Source organism: Oratosquilla oratoria, chromosome 19, assembly GCF_046742065.1.
Source record: "Oratosquilla oratoria isolate Oo_2021 chromosome 19, ASM4674206v1, whole genome shotgun sequence".
Classification (NCBI taxonomy): Eukaryota; Metazoa; Arthropoda; class Malacostraca; order Stomatopoda; family Squillidae; genus Oratosquilla; species Oratosquilla oratoria.
Genome location: NC_134795.1, coordinates 58556930 through 58572584, shown reverse-complemented (window position 1 = coordinate 58572584; position 15655 = coordinate 58556930). Strand labels below are relative to the sequence as shown.

Genomic DNA, 15655 nt, shown 5'->3' with positions numbered 1-15655 from the left:
CTCAACGATGATCGTCCACGGCTCAACGATGATCGTCCATTGCAAAACGATGATCGTTCAGGGCTCAACGATGATCGTCCATGACTCAACGATGAGCGTCCATGGCCTAACGATGATCGTCCACGGCTCAACGATGATCGTCCACGGCTCAACGATGATCGTCCACGGCTGAACGATGATCATTCTTGACTCAACAACGTCCATGGCTCAACAATGATCGTTCTTGACTCAACGATGATCGTCCACGGCTCAACGATGATCGTCCATTGCTCAACGATGATCGTCCATTGCTCAACGATCATCGTCCACGGCTCAACGATGATCGTCCACGGCCCAACGATTGATCGTCAATGGTTCAACGATGATCGTCCATGGCTCAACGATGATCGTCCACGGCTCAACGATGATCGTCTATGGCTCAACGATGATCGTTCTTGACCACGATTGGGGTACAACCGCACATGAAAAATCCCTTATACCGGACACGTCCACAAAAACTTGAATCGGTATCTGGGCACGGTTTCGAAAGCATTTATTTTTAATAGTTAGAAGTGTCACCGAAATACCACCTGTCCCCGACTTCCACAGCGTTTTTTAGAAGAATGTTTTTATTTAGACTTAGATATATATATATATATATATATATATATATATATACATATGTATGTATGTATATATACACATATATATATATATATATATATATATATATATATATATGTATGTATGTATTATATACATATATATCAATCAATCAATTAGCCTTACTGAGTCCACGGCTGGACAAAGGCCTTTTTCATATCATTCCATGACTTGTTAGACTGCTCCAATATCTACCACGTCACTCCTGCAATTTCTCTTTACCATCTCGCCTCGCGGCGTCCACTCAGCAACACACTGACTCTATCGCTCACCGTTCGTTCGCGCGAACTTATCTGCCCACTTCCACTTCCTCTCTTTTACCACATCCACAATAACTTTCACTCTAGAGTGCTCTCTCCCCCAATTTGCTCTCTTCTGTCTTTAGCAGTATTGCCATCATTGATCCCTCCATTCTCCACTGTGCATCCCTTGGCTTTGTTTTCATCGCCTTCGCCAGTTGCCAAATCTTGACATCCGTATATAGTGGCTGACATACAGTGAGTGTAGACTTTGTGTTTCAAGCATAAAGGTAGAAAGCCTTCTTATACGTACGAAACATCCTCCAGACAGTTGTAATTCGCATTTTTATTCAATTATCATGATTTTAGTCACTTTTACTATCTGGCTGTAATAATTATACTCTTCAACTTCTTCAAGACCATCACAATCGATATAAGCTCTTTACTTTGAACTTTGCCGGCATATTCTTTTAAGTACACTGATGAAAAAAATACCATTAATTTTTCTTCATATGCAAACAAATGAATAGATAGATAAAGGATTAAAGATTACTGTTAGAACTACTATAACGACAACTACTACTATTGCTACTACTCCATTACCGCTCCTATGTCTACCACTCCTATTAATGATAATAATGATGGTGGTGATGATGATGATGATGACGATGGTGATGAAGTATAATGATGATTATGATGATGACGATGGTGATGAAGTATAATGATGATGGTGATGATGATGGTGATGGTGCTGATAATGATGAATATGAAATTGATGACGATGATGAATAGATAGAAACTGGTAATTCATTCCTATAGTCCTATAGTCGTGTTTCCTCAGCACTCCATCACTTGATTTAACGTTTTCAGTGAAAAGATATATTTGTGAGTGCAGTTTGTGGACACTTAACTTTCTTCACAGCGAAGATGATAGAATTCGCGTGGTCATCAATCACATGGTGCCTTTGGAAGAGGTAACGTACAAGATGAGGGCATGTCCTTGCCGCAATACTCCAGTGGGCTGCACCGTGGCTAACAAGACCAGCGAACTCACCTTCACCATATCGAAAAAATTTTGCCCCGCTTCTGAGTGTTCATTCAGATTCGAGGTAAGTGTTCCTGTGGTCTTCGTGTGTGTGATTAACCATGGTTTTTGATCACGTGTTGGATTTATGATCGACAGTTACTACCTTAAGGATGAGAGAGCTCAGAGCTCATATATGGCCCTATCTATGGGTAATACTGTGACCTCACATACACACACCTGCATATACACACACATACACACACACGCACACACACACAGACACACATACACACGTCGGTCGAAGTGACAACGATGCTACATATTACGAGGATCACAACGACAAGGGAGTACCTGTGTTGTATTAATAGGGGAAGGTGAAGAAAAAGGAGAAGGGGAGGGATTATTGAGGAAAATAGAAGGAAATGAGGAAGGGGAAGATTGGGCCCAGGAAGTCAGACGGCATGTCAACAAGAGACGGCCAGACGACAATGGTGAAGTCGAAGAGATTAGTAAAAATGTAAAAATTAGAAAGATAGATAAGAGTGGCGCAATGGAAGGTGAAGATAACTATTTCCATGGATTTAATGAGGGAGGAAATGACAACCTCCCCCGACTTGTAAATCTAGAGGAGAAACTAAGATGAATGAAACTTGGGAAGTTAGGTTTAACCAATTAAAGATGGTTACCCAAAGAGTTGATAAACTGGAAGAACTTAAGAAGGAGAATCAAAACCTAACTAAAGAAATAGAAGAACTAAAAAGACAGTTATGAGAAGTAAAGGATGAGAATGAGGAATTGAAGAGGAGTAATAAAGAGAATAAAGAGTTCATAGCAAAAGAGGTAAGTGGTTTGGAAAAGTACAAGAGAACAATAAAATTGAATTTAGAGGTATAATGGAACAACAGATGAAAGAATAAACTAAGGACACCGTTATTAAAGTGATGAGGGAAAAGGAGAATATAGTAAGAGACTTAGTGGATAAAAAGAAATGTATAATTATATTAGGGATGGAAGAGAAGTATAATCTAAATAGGACTACAAGAATAAAGGAAGAAAAGGATAAAGTAAATAAAATATTAGAAGTAGTTCAAGAAGATGAACCAGAAACAGGGAAACAAATAGAAGAAATATATAGACTAGGGAAATACAATACAGGTAAGACCAGACCAATTAAGGTTAAATTCAGGCCACAAACGACAGCAGAGAATATCTTGGCAAAAACGGAAACTAGCAGACAGTGATCGATATAAACGGGTAGGGATAAAATGAGAAATAAATAAAGAGGAAAGAGAGGATGAGAAAACAAAAAGACTAGAAGCTAAGGAAAAACGAGAGAAGAACAGGGTCAGAAAAAGAGAAATACTATTGGAGAGTAGTGAATATGAAAGTGAGGAAATGGTTCATTGCAGAGAAAAACAGAGGGGAAATAGAAAACAATGGAAGTAGCAGAAAATTAAAAGTGTCTTACACAAATATAGATGGCTTAATAACAGGCTTGAACGAACTGAATGATTACCTGAAGGAAAAAGAACCGAACATAATGGGAATTGTAGAGACAAAAGTGAGAGGTCCACTACCACCCAACAGTGTAGGGCATGGTGCATATAATTATTGGATTAGAAACAGAGAGGTAACAAGGAGGTGGAGTTATGTTCCAGACTAAGAAAGATATAAATGTGAGGAATGTCACATATGGAAAGAATAGAGTAGAGATGCTAATGATGGAAGTGGAGGACAAGGATGAGAAGAGCAGGAAGTTTGTAGTAAATTATGTGCCTCCTAAAACGGCTTCGCGGGAAGAGAAAGAACACAAAAATATGTTAGACACAAGGATAACAATAAACAAGATAATGAAAGATGGAGGAAGAATAGTTATAATGGGTGACTTTAATTGTAAAGAAATCTGCTGGGAAGAGATGCCAATGAAGGGTGGAGACGACCTATGGGGAAACGTACCACTTGATATGATTTTAGAACACACAATGACGCAATGGATGTAAGAGAATACTAGGTATAGAAATGAAGAAGAGCCATCGAGACTGGACCTAATAATCACATCAGAACCTGAAATAGTGGACAAAATTGAATATAAGACATCAATAAGTAAAAGTGACCACATATTGGTTGAACTGGAACTAAATGAGGAAAATACATGAAAAAACGAACAATATAGAAAGGGAAGATTGATGTATGAAAAAACAAATTTTGATAAAATAAGAGAATTCTTTCAAAAAGCAGACTGGGAAAGAATACACAATTAGGAAACAACAGTAGAAGAGAAATGGAATATTTTGACAAAAAGATTATAAAGAAGGAATGGAAAAGTATATTCCAAGACAAAAGCAAGAAAAAGAATATGTAAAGTGTTGGTACAACAAAAGATGTAGGGAGTTAAAAGACAAAAGGCATAAAGCGTGGATAAAATGGAAAAAAGACAAAAGACTTGAAAAATGGAAACTATATACTAGTTATAGAAATGAATATGTACAAGTATGCAGAGAAGAAAAGAGAAAATACAAATAAGATGTCATAGAAAAATGTAAAGATCAACCAAAACTATTTTACAGATTTGTAAACAACAAACTGAAAAACAAACAAGAATTAGAGAAACTACGACAAGGAGTTGAATACACAGAGGAAATAGGAATGGCAGAAATTATGAACAAGTATTTTAAATCGGTGTTTACAAGGGAGAACGTACAACCTAATGATATCGAGTGGGAGGAAAAAGTCCCCCTATGAAAGAGATAGAAGTATCAAGAAATGAAATAATGAAACACTTGAGTAGTCTCGATGTCAGAAAATCGCATGGACAAGATGAAATGGCAAACTGGATTTTGAGATAATGCAGGAATGAACTAACAGACAAAATACAGTCTAATAAACAGCTCATTGAAAAAGGAAAAGTTCCAGAAGATTGGAAAGAGCAAATATGTACCAATATGTAAAGGGGGAAACAAGGAAGACCCTACTAACTGTAGACCGGTCTCTCTTACAAGTACGATAGCTAAAATTTGTGAAAGAATGATCAAAATTAGATGGGTAAGGCATTTGGAAAGAAAACAAGGTACTAAATCCAAGACAATTTGGATTTAGACAAGGACGATCATGCGTCACAAAATTAACGTGTTTCTATTCAAGGCTAATAGATGTAATACAAGAAAGAGATGGATGGGCTGATTGTGCATTTCTAGACCTGAAAAAAAAAAATTATAAGGTGCCACATAAGAAGTTGCCTAAGAAATTAGAAACTGCAGGAGGAATACAAAACAAACTGCTGAAATGGATGGAAGACTTCTTGCATGAAAGAAAAATGAGAGTGGTGATAAGAGACAAACACACTAATTGGGATGAAGTGATAAGTGGTGTTCCACAAGGAACAATTCTGGCCCCAATAATGTTTGCTATATATATTAATGATATGGATGAAGGAACTGAAAGTTATATGAGCTTTGCGGATGATGCAAAATTGTTGAACAAAAGTGAACACAGAAGAAGATTGTGAGTCGCTACAGAGTGATCTCACTAAAGTATGGAAATGGAGTAGGAAGTGGGAGATGGAATTCAATACTAAGAAGTGTAGTATAATGGAATTTGGAAGAAGCAAAAAAAAAAAAACAGTGGGATCATATAAACTGGGAGAAGAAATTAAAAAAGTAGAAAATGAGAAGGACCTGGGAGTCATTATTATGAATAATATGTCCCCTGAGAAACATATAAACAAATCTTTTTGAGAAACTTATAATTTGATAAGAGCAATCAAGGTGACATTTACATACCTAGACGAAGAAATGGTGAAGAAAATACTAGTTACTTTGATAAGACCAAGATTGGAATATGCAGCGACGACGTGGTCGCCAAGTACAAAAAAAAATGTATAACAAAACTTGAAAGAATACAAAGAGCAATTGCAAAATTGGCACCAACACTCAGAACTATCATATGAGGAGAGACTAGCAAAACTTGAGGTACAGACATTAGAGCAAAGAAGAGAGAGAGGAGACTTGATAACTATTTATAAAATCATGAAAGGCATAGAAACTGTTGATAGAGAGGATCTAATAAAATGGGATAGTAGAAATACAAGAGGATACGGAAAGAAATTCAAGACAGTTATAGAAGAGACCTGAAAAAGAACAGCTTTCCCCACTGAGTGGTGGACCTATGAAACATACTAGGCGAACCAATAGTGTGTGCAAAAACAATACACGAATTTAAGAGCAAAATAGACATGGTGAGATCCAGAGACGGGATACCACGAGCATAGCTCCCCTTCCCGTAAGATGCAATTAGCTAAATACACACACTCACACACGCACACTCACATAATTTCTTCTTCCTTTTCTCCTTTTTCTTCCTCTTTATCTTCTGCTTATTCTTCTATTTCTTCTTTTTCCTCTTCTTCTTCTTCTTCTTCTTCTACTTCTTCTTCTTCTTCATTTTCGTCTTCTTCTTCTTCTTTACTTTATTGTTCTTCTTCATCTGATCAGCCTATGGGATTGTTTCCCAACCCTTGGGTCGCAAAGCGTTTTTCCTTCTGGGGTTGCCATGGCAACTTATATGCTCACTTTTTAAAATCGTATTGCTATAATAGAATTAATGATGTTAGCTTTGTCTTTTATAACCTTACAATAGATTAGTGAGGTCGCGATGCTCTCATGAGGATCATATTGGGGTCGACTGAAAGATTGGCCTATGCCGGCATGGAAGAGGGTCCCCACTTACCCCCTCATCCCCGATCAGCACGCTCGTCCCCTATCCTCATCTCTCTCTCACTCTCTCTCTGTCTCTGTCTCTCTCTGTCTCTCTGTGTCTGTCTCTCTCTCTCTGTCTATCTTTCTCTCTCTCTCTCTCTCTCTCTCTGTCTCTTTCTCCCTGTCTCTCTCCCTCTCTCTCTCTCTCTCTGTCTCTCTCTCTGTGTTTATCTGTCTCTCTCTCTCTCTGTGTTTATCTCTCTCTCTCTCTCTCTCTCTCTCTCTCTCTCTCTCTCTCTCTCTCTCTCTCTCTCTCTCTCTCTCTCTCTCCTTCTCTCTCTGTCTCTCTCTGTGTCTCTCTCTGCCCCCTGGGGCTAGGGGGTGTAGTATAGAATATAGCCCCCGCCACCTCGGCTGCGTGTCGTAAGAGGCGACTAACGCCGATCCCCGGGCGGGGCTCTTGTTTCCCCGCACAGGGCTTCCTCTCAAACTTCCTTTTCCACTCCTCTCTTCTCTTCCGCTTGCTGTTCCCTCCCTCCGACCTAATTTTCAGCCGCCCCTCTCAGTAGCGGCAAAAGAAAGCCCTATGGCGATGGCTAGTGACGATGGGGGCAGGATAAGGTGATCTCTGGAAGCCTTTAGTCACGAACTACACATAGGCGGTGTGGGCAAGATAAATCGCTCTCGTATTGGGATCGAGGCAACAGCACGGTTCGGTAGCTACCCACATGACTGAGCAGCCCTACTCAGGATCCACTCTGCTCACCCCACATGGGGAAGGGGCTAGAAAAGGTGTCCCAAACATAGTTTGCCTCATAACCACCTGACTGGGGAACCGCCCCCAGTAAGGTCACCCTCACTACGGTCAAGACAAACCCTTAAGAGAAAACTCTCCTAACGCTGACGACCTATGCATGACCAAGGATATGAGCAAGGCCTCTACTGGTTCTAGAGATGAAAGTCCACAGTCTTTCATCACACTGGAACCCTATTCCGCTATACCACAGCGGAAAAATAGAAATATAAAAAAGTCTTTCCCCCCTCTAACTAATCCACGAGGACAATTGGAAGTTTTGCCTGGGATTTTTGAGTCCCATTATAATAAATATTTAACTTTATCCATGCCAATGACAACCCCATTGACTCTTTAGACATTTTTGATGTCCATAGAGAAATTATCCAATGTATTGCCAGGGAACCCAAAATCATCCCCCAAAGTAGTGGATCACTTCTGATAAAGGTCAACTCTCCAGAAGAGAGCTCAAAATTGCAGAACATTGGAAAAGTTGCTGGGCACGAGGCAGATTGTACCCCCCACAAGACACTCAACCAGTGTAGAGGAGTTGTCTACTCCAAGGAACTGCTGAGGTTTTCTGAAGAAAAGCTCTTAACAGAGTTGAAATCCCAGCACGTTTCAAATGTTCGCCGGATGAAACGAAAAAAAAATGGCACTCTTGTAGACCAACCTCTAATAATCTTAACATTTGACCTGCTTAATCTTCCATCATCAATATCTGCTGCTTGGTATAAACTGAAGGTTAGACCATATATACCTTCACCAAGAAGATGTTACCACTGCCAAATGTTTGGTCATATATTCACCACATGTCGCAAGAAATTAGCAGGAACACCACCGATTTGTGTCAATTGCAGTGAAAGCGAACATGGAGAATGTACGAAAACATCGAAATGTTTTAATTGTCATGAAGAGCACCCAACTTCCTCTAGATCTTGTGAAAAATATATACTAGAAAAACATATCCTAAATATAAAGGTCAGAGAACATATTAGCTACTCTGAAGCAAGAAGAAAAGTGATTGATCCATTAAAACTTAATACAAAGACATACTCAGAAGCCCTTGGCAACAAATTACAGCCTACAGGCCACCTCACCACTAAAACACAACCTAATACGGATAAAATGGAGACCGATCAGTCACACCAGATAAAGTGCAAACAATCAACCAACCGATCAGTTGACCAACTAACTCGCAATAAACGAACACGGAGTTCAGACTCTTTGGATTGCCCAAGTGGCAAAATTCAGAATAGAGATTCTACAACAGCTGTATCCAAAATGCCATCTAACAACTCTTCCCATATTGGGGCCATGGGAGGCCCTACACCATCACCCAAGGGCCCAGATAGTGGCCCTCTTCCCACCCCTGAGAGGGGAGTGGGAAACCTTTACCTCAACCTAGAAGGATCAACAGGAGATCCTTCTGTACCTATAGAGAAAGTAGTCCCTCCCCCTGTACCTGTAGGGCCACAGGGAAGTTCTACCACCTCTGGTAGACCTAAAGAAGGTCCTACTAAAATTACAGTAAACCTGGAATTCAATCATCTAAACCACCAAAACTTCCAATTAAAGCAGAGGTCCATTCAATCCCACAATCTAAAACCAAGAAGTCGGGTAACAACACCACCCGACATTCCCTGAACCATAGATAAATTCACTCTGCTCCAATGGAATTGTCAGGGACTAAGAGCCAAGTATGAGGAATTGAAACTGCTAATCCATGACCAGCAACCTAATATTATTTCCTTCCAAGAAATAATGTTAGACTCATTCACCCCATGCCCTAAAGACCTCAAAGCATACCGTACTACATATGATCCAGATATTGGTATCCATGGGGGAAGCATGTTGTATATCCGTAAAGATATACCTCATGTTTCCATCCCTCTTCAGTCTCGATTGCAAGCTGTCGCGATACAAGCTGGCTTGAATCGCAGATATACAGTCTACCACCAAGTACTAATATAACCAAAGATAGTCTGTTGAATCTTATTCAACAGTTACCTCAGCCATTCGTCATTATGGGTGACTTTAATGCTCATCACCCATTATGGGGTGATGTTACCTCAAATCAGAAAGGAAATATAATTACATCTATTTTGGAGCAGGAGGACATTACTGTTTTAAATACTGGTGAACCTACTCATTATCACATTCAGACTGGCTCTACATCATATATAGATTTATCGATCTGCAGCTCAAATTGTGCTTTGGACTTTGAATGGAAAGTCCTTGATGACTTACGAAGCAGTGATCACTATCCCACTGTATTGTATACACAGGAAGGTGCTCCTACAGATGGTATTCCTCGCTGGTGCACTGAAAAAGCCGACTGGACCAAGTTTGAAGAATTGAGTACTGTCCAGAACAGTATTGACAGTTTTTCTTCAGTAGAAGCTGCACTGGAGTACTTAAATGACACACTCTACACTTCTGGTATTAATTCCATCCCAAAGTCATCTGGAAAGTTTAGGAGACGCCCTGTACCATGGTGGTCTGACACCATACGAAATCTTCATAGAGCAACACGAAGAGCTTTGACTAGATTACATCGCCATAGAAATGATGAGAATTTAGTTGCTTATCGTAAAAGCAGGGCATTACTTCGACGTACCATCAAAGAAGCAAAGCATCAGTCTTGGGCTAAATTTGTATCATCATTCAACTATAGAACACCGACATCGATCGTTTGGAAAAACTTGAGAAAAATATCGGGGAAATACACCATTAGCCCTCCACCTGTTTTAAAATTAGATGGCTCTTTGGTCTTTGATCCTAAAGATGTCAGTAATGCCTTAGCAAATCATTTTGCTAATATATCTAAACCAGACAACAGCTCTCCTGGATATCAATACCGAATGAGAGAACAACAACGTAATCTTGACTTCACTGCCCCTCATGAAGAATCCTATAACCTCCCTTTCACTGAAAAGGAATATGATTCAGCTTTGAACTCCTGCAGTGATACTTCTCCAGGTCCTGACGACATTACATATGCCATGTTGAAACATATATCTCCAGTAACTAAAGGTTTTATTCTTGCACTTCTTAATAGGATGTGGTTTGAATATTCGTTTCCCAGTATTTGGGAAATGGGTAATAATTTTACCTTTTCTTAAGCCTAATAAAGATGGTTCAATTCCATCAAATTACCGTCCTATTGCCATCACATGCTGCATGTGCAAAATTTTAGAAAAAATGGTCAATACACGACTAGTCTGGTATCTTGAACGAAACCACATCATATCTGATATTCAAAGTGGTTTCCGTCGCATGCACTCCACTGCTGATGTCTTACTTCGACTAGAATCTTCGATTTGTAAAGTCTTTGTCTCTGAGCAAAATCATATCAGTGTTTTCTTTGACTTAGAGAAAGCATATGATACCATATGGAAGCATGGTATTCTTAAGACTGTACATGCTATTGGCATTCGAGGAGAAATGGCCTTTTTCATCAAGAACTTTTTAGCAAATCGTGTTTTTAGAGTAAGAGTTGGGAACATCATATCTGAAATAAGACAACAGGAAGAAGGTGTACCTCAGGGGTGTGTTCTCAGTGTCACTCTCTTTAGTTTAGCTATAAATGGGGTGATATCTGTGATTCCTCCTATTACACTTGCCACCCTTTTTGTAGATGACCTCTCCATTTCTTTTAGAGCTAGTAACATGGCAATAGCTGAAAGAAAACTACAACTCTGCATCAATAAAATAGTTTCATGGGCCGATAATAATGGTTTTAAATTTTCACCCAGCAAAACTGTCGTCGTACATTTCTGCCGACTAAGAAGTCTGCATCCTGACCCTACTATTTGGTTAAAGGATGACCAGATTCCTTGTGTTGATGAAACCAGGTTTTTAGGACTTATTTTTGATAAGCACCTTTCTTGGGTACCCTACCTGAAAACCCTGAAGACACGATGTCTAGAGACAATGCAAATTTTAAAAGTTATGATGAAGAAAGACAACAATATTTGTCAAAACACAGAGATGAAGGAAATCTGTCCCTTCGAAATGTTCTGGGATGTAACTGCAATATAAATTCTATTTTTGATTTTCTTAGTGTTATTGATCTTCTCAATGATCTTTAGGTTTCAATCTTTTTTTGTTTTATTTATTTATTAAGCTTTTTACCACTTCCTTTTCTTAATCATAAATGCTACGGCGTCAATGACCATTGATGTTGCGACGCTAGATAAATCCCAATTATTCAATTCAATTCTCTCTCCCTCTCTCTCTCTCCCCTCTCCTTCTCTCTCTCCTTCTCTCTCTCTCTCTCCTTCTCTCTCTCTCTCTCTCCTTCTCTCTCTCTCTCTCTCTCTCTCTCTCTCTCTCTCTCTCTCTCTCTCTCTCTCTCTCTCTCTCTCTCTCTCTCTCTCTCTCTCAGCATTACTGGCTGATCCTCTATGGTGGTCCCCTCTCATGAAACTTATTGGTTTTACAGGTGATTGTATATCGCCGTTCCTGCCTTGGAAGACGTTCGAAATATATCTATGACATCAATAGAAGAGATAATGAGAATGGTCTATGTTTCCCGTTCCCTGACGTCATCACCACCAACAACGGGAATAATGAAAGGTTAGTTAAACGAGTCTTGACGTAGTAATAGATTTAAACTGGACACATTTAGATTTAAGAAGGAAATAGGAACGAACTGGCTCACCAATAGAATGGAATAGACTTAGTAACCCCCATGTGGTGAAAGCTGAAACTATTGTTTTAAGAACTTAGATAACTTTATGGACGGGGATGATAGGTGGTAATGGACATGTAACTGCCTAGTGTAGGCCTTATGGTCTTTTGTAGTGCCTCTAAACCTGAATAAAAACGCCTGTCGTCATTCATAAGAAAAAAAAAATGTTTCCACCTTGAGCGCTTTATCCGATGTAAAGTCACTATTGCAAACTATTTTGCTTTCTCAGCTGTTAAAATAGAATGTCATTCGATATGCTGGAGGAAATTTATTTTCCTCCGGTATGCCAAACTCATTCCAGAAAGCTGAAGCCGTCGGAGGAAAAATAGCGCAGTGTCATAGCGCATTTCAAACGTGTGCAGTTCGACACGCTATTCCGATTAATACTTAAGACGAAAAATTCGTGTTTTGTTTTTAAGAAAATAAATATTAAATATTATGGCTTGTCAATATGTAGATTTTTATCTATTCATTTGTTTTATTTGTTTTATTTATTTATTTATTTTTTCAACTCTACACATTACAGTCAATTTACTTTAACCTGGTGGACATTTCTTTTGCTAACGTTACCAGATCAATTGGTCTGCACCGCGAGTTGTTGTTTTCAAAATGTACATCTTCTTCCTGTGAATGTGTGCACGTCATTACGTAACAGATTTTTTACAGCTGTCTTTCCTTATAGCCTACTAAACCCCCTCTCTTAAAATAGATGAATAGATAAACAAACAATAATATAAGTAAATAAATAGATAAATTAATGAATAAGTAAATCAATAAATGAATAAATAGATGAATAAATAAATGAATACATGAATAGATAAATTGATTAAATGGATAAGTAAGATTGAATAGATAAATAGATGAATAAATTAATTGAATAATTAATTATTTAATTAATTGATAGATAAATAATAATAACGATAATGATATAACGTTTTCTTCACACCTCGCCGTTCCCCGACGCACTGTCCGGCAGAGCTATGTCAACACCCATGATCATCAGCTTGACCGTCCTCGCAAGCTTACTCGGCATCATCGGCTTCATCATGATGGTCCTGTGCGCGATTCGGCTGAGAAAGGAAACAGATAAATTAATGGCATCCGGTGAGCAAGCGGCAGCGTCCCCGGAAGGAGCTGATGCGGAACTCGGGCAAAAAGTCGAGGTCCTCCTGGTCTACAAGAAGTGGATTCTGGATCCCAGGGTGGTTGAGGCTCTTTCTCAGATTCTTGAAGAGCACTACAATTATCAGGTAACGCGCACACACACAAACACAAGTACACACACACACACACACACACACACACACACACACACACACACACACACAAACAGAAGCACACACACACTCTGGAACAAAGAAGAGAAGAGGAGATCTGCTGACTCTATTTACAATCATGAAGGGAATGAAAATCCTAGATAGGAATGATTTACTAAAATGGGACAATGGGAAAACAAGAGGACACTAAAAGAAACTCAAAAAGGATAACTATAGAAGAGATCTGAAAAAATATCTTCCCACATAGAGTACTGGATACCTGGAATAATTTAGATAAAGATTTTAAGAAAAAACTTGATGCTTAAAGATACAAAGACGGGACACCACGAGCATAGCGCCCTTCCCGTATAATACAACTAGGTAAACACACACACACACACACACGCACACACGATTGGTAAGGCACTGGCCTCACAAGCCGGAGAACCGGGGTTCGATTCCCCGGCCGGGCGGAGACAAGTTGGGTTTGTCTCCTTTCACGTGTAGCCCCTGTTCACCTAGCAGCGAGTAGGTACGGGACGTTAGTCAAGGAGTTGTGACCTTGCATTCCCGGTGTGTGGAGTGTGAGTGGTCTCAGACCTACCCAGAGATCTGCTAATAATGAGCTCTGAGCTCACTGCTGTAGGGTGGTGTCTGGCTGTCTCGAAAAGAGGCTGCAGCAGATCCGAGGTGAATACACACACACACACAATTAAAAAACATCTCGGCAATTGAATAGTTATGTGAACGCGTCTGGAATGGCATCCAGTCCTATAGTGACAAAATAAAAACTAATAGATTATAGCCCTATATGCACGCAAAGCCAGTGATAATTAATAGAATCAATTTTACATGTCGTGTAGTCAATAAACGGAATACGAATCTTGGAGCCGTGATCATGAGCACGTCGTTGATGATCAATATATCGGGCACTGCCGAAGTTTTTTTCAGGTAAATGGCTTGTACGACCTGAGAAAGTCCTTTTTTTTCATGAAGGTGAACGACTTGTACGACCTGAGAGATTCTGCCAAGCTAGCCAATGGTCTCACTTGGATTGAGCGAAAGATCGAGACGTCTACTGTCAAGTTGCTGTTCGTAATGGAGACTGCTCGTTCCTCTGGTCCATATGAGGATGATGACCTTCCTGAATGTTCGCACAACGCATCCGTGAACTCCGCGAGCAAATGTAGGTCCAAAATGGGGTTCAGTGAAATTCGCTCGAACAAGGGAAACGTTGTACTTATAAAGCCTTCGTTCCTACATTGTGTTTCTTTTGATAGAAATTCATTAAATCAGTTTTGTGTTCTAAAGGGTTGATTAAGGTTTCGTGAGTGCGTGCATGTGTGCGTGTGTATGTGTGTGTGTGTGTGTGTGTGTACGTATGTATGTATGTGTATGTGTGTGTGTTTGTGTGTATTTGTGATTCACCATGGTCTTGGATCACGCGTTGGAGTCGTGATCGACAGTATTCCCCTCCCCGGAAGAGAGCTCAGAGCTCATATATATACGTATATATATGTATATATATATATATATATATATATATATATATATATATATATATATATTTACTTTTTCGTTTAGGAATGTCCCCTGTGGGGCTACAAGGAGAAGGATGCCTAGTCCCACTCCCCGACCCTTTCTTCTCGCCTCTTACGATCCAAGTGGAAATACTTGGTGGCAGTATTCTTTTCCCCCACCACAGGAAATTCCCCCACAGCAGAAAATGAATATTCAGAGAAATGGTACAGGACAGCAGCAAGGGGTTGGGGGACAGCATAACGGAGGAACAGTCGTAGTATAAAAGTGTCATCATTTCTCTATGAAGAGTTTTCCTCTATCATAGACAAAATTATGTGTGGCTCTGGTCCGTAGGGGCGCCCATATAGACCCTAAAGTATCAACTGCATGCTACTTTGCCACAATAACAAGCAGCCAATACCCCATACGGACAAATGGGGAGGTGAGGAGAAGAACGGGGGTGGAAAGGGAGTTGGGAGATAGGATTGATGAAAGAGTATTAGGATGGTTTGGACACATGGAAAGAATGAGTGAAGAAAGACTAGTAAAAGAGGTATGGAAGGCAGATGTGGAGGGAGTGAACATGAGGGGACGTCCTAGGATGAGGTGGATGGATGGGGTGAAGGGGGCTTTGTTGAGGAAGGACGGGAGATGACAGAAGACAGGGGTGAATGGAGAATGGTTGTATATGGATGATGATGTGATGCATGAGGTGGAATGGGCGGGGGGGATGGGGGTGAGGTAGTATGTGTGAGCAAAATTTTGACGCAGCCCGAAGGGATTTCTC

The 15655-nt window shown here is 39.9% G+C and overlaps 1 protein-coding gene across 4 annotated transcripts in view; it reads left to right on the top strand.

Moving 5' to 3' along the window:
* The window catches only part of LOC143035933 (uncharacterized), a 60910-nt gene that overhangs the window by 35946 nt on the left and 9309 nt on the right, over nt 1-15655 (top strand). For all 4 annotated transcript variants that reach the window (XR_012967341.1, XM_076203152.1, XM_076203153.1 and 1 more), the window contains 4 exons: nt 1804-1990; nt 11843-11976; nt 13068-13341; nt 14344-14533. Coding sequence is in view for 3 of the 4 variants with exons in the window: in XM_076203152.1 (XP_076059267.1) it covers nt 1804-1990; nt 11843-11976; nt 13068-13341; nt 14344-14533 (785 nt within the window). In the remaining variant the exon portion in view is untranslated. The remainder of the gene's footprint in view (nt 1-1803; nt 1991-11842; nt 11977-13067; nt 13342-14343; nt 14534-15655) is intronic.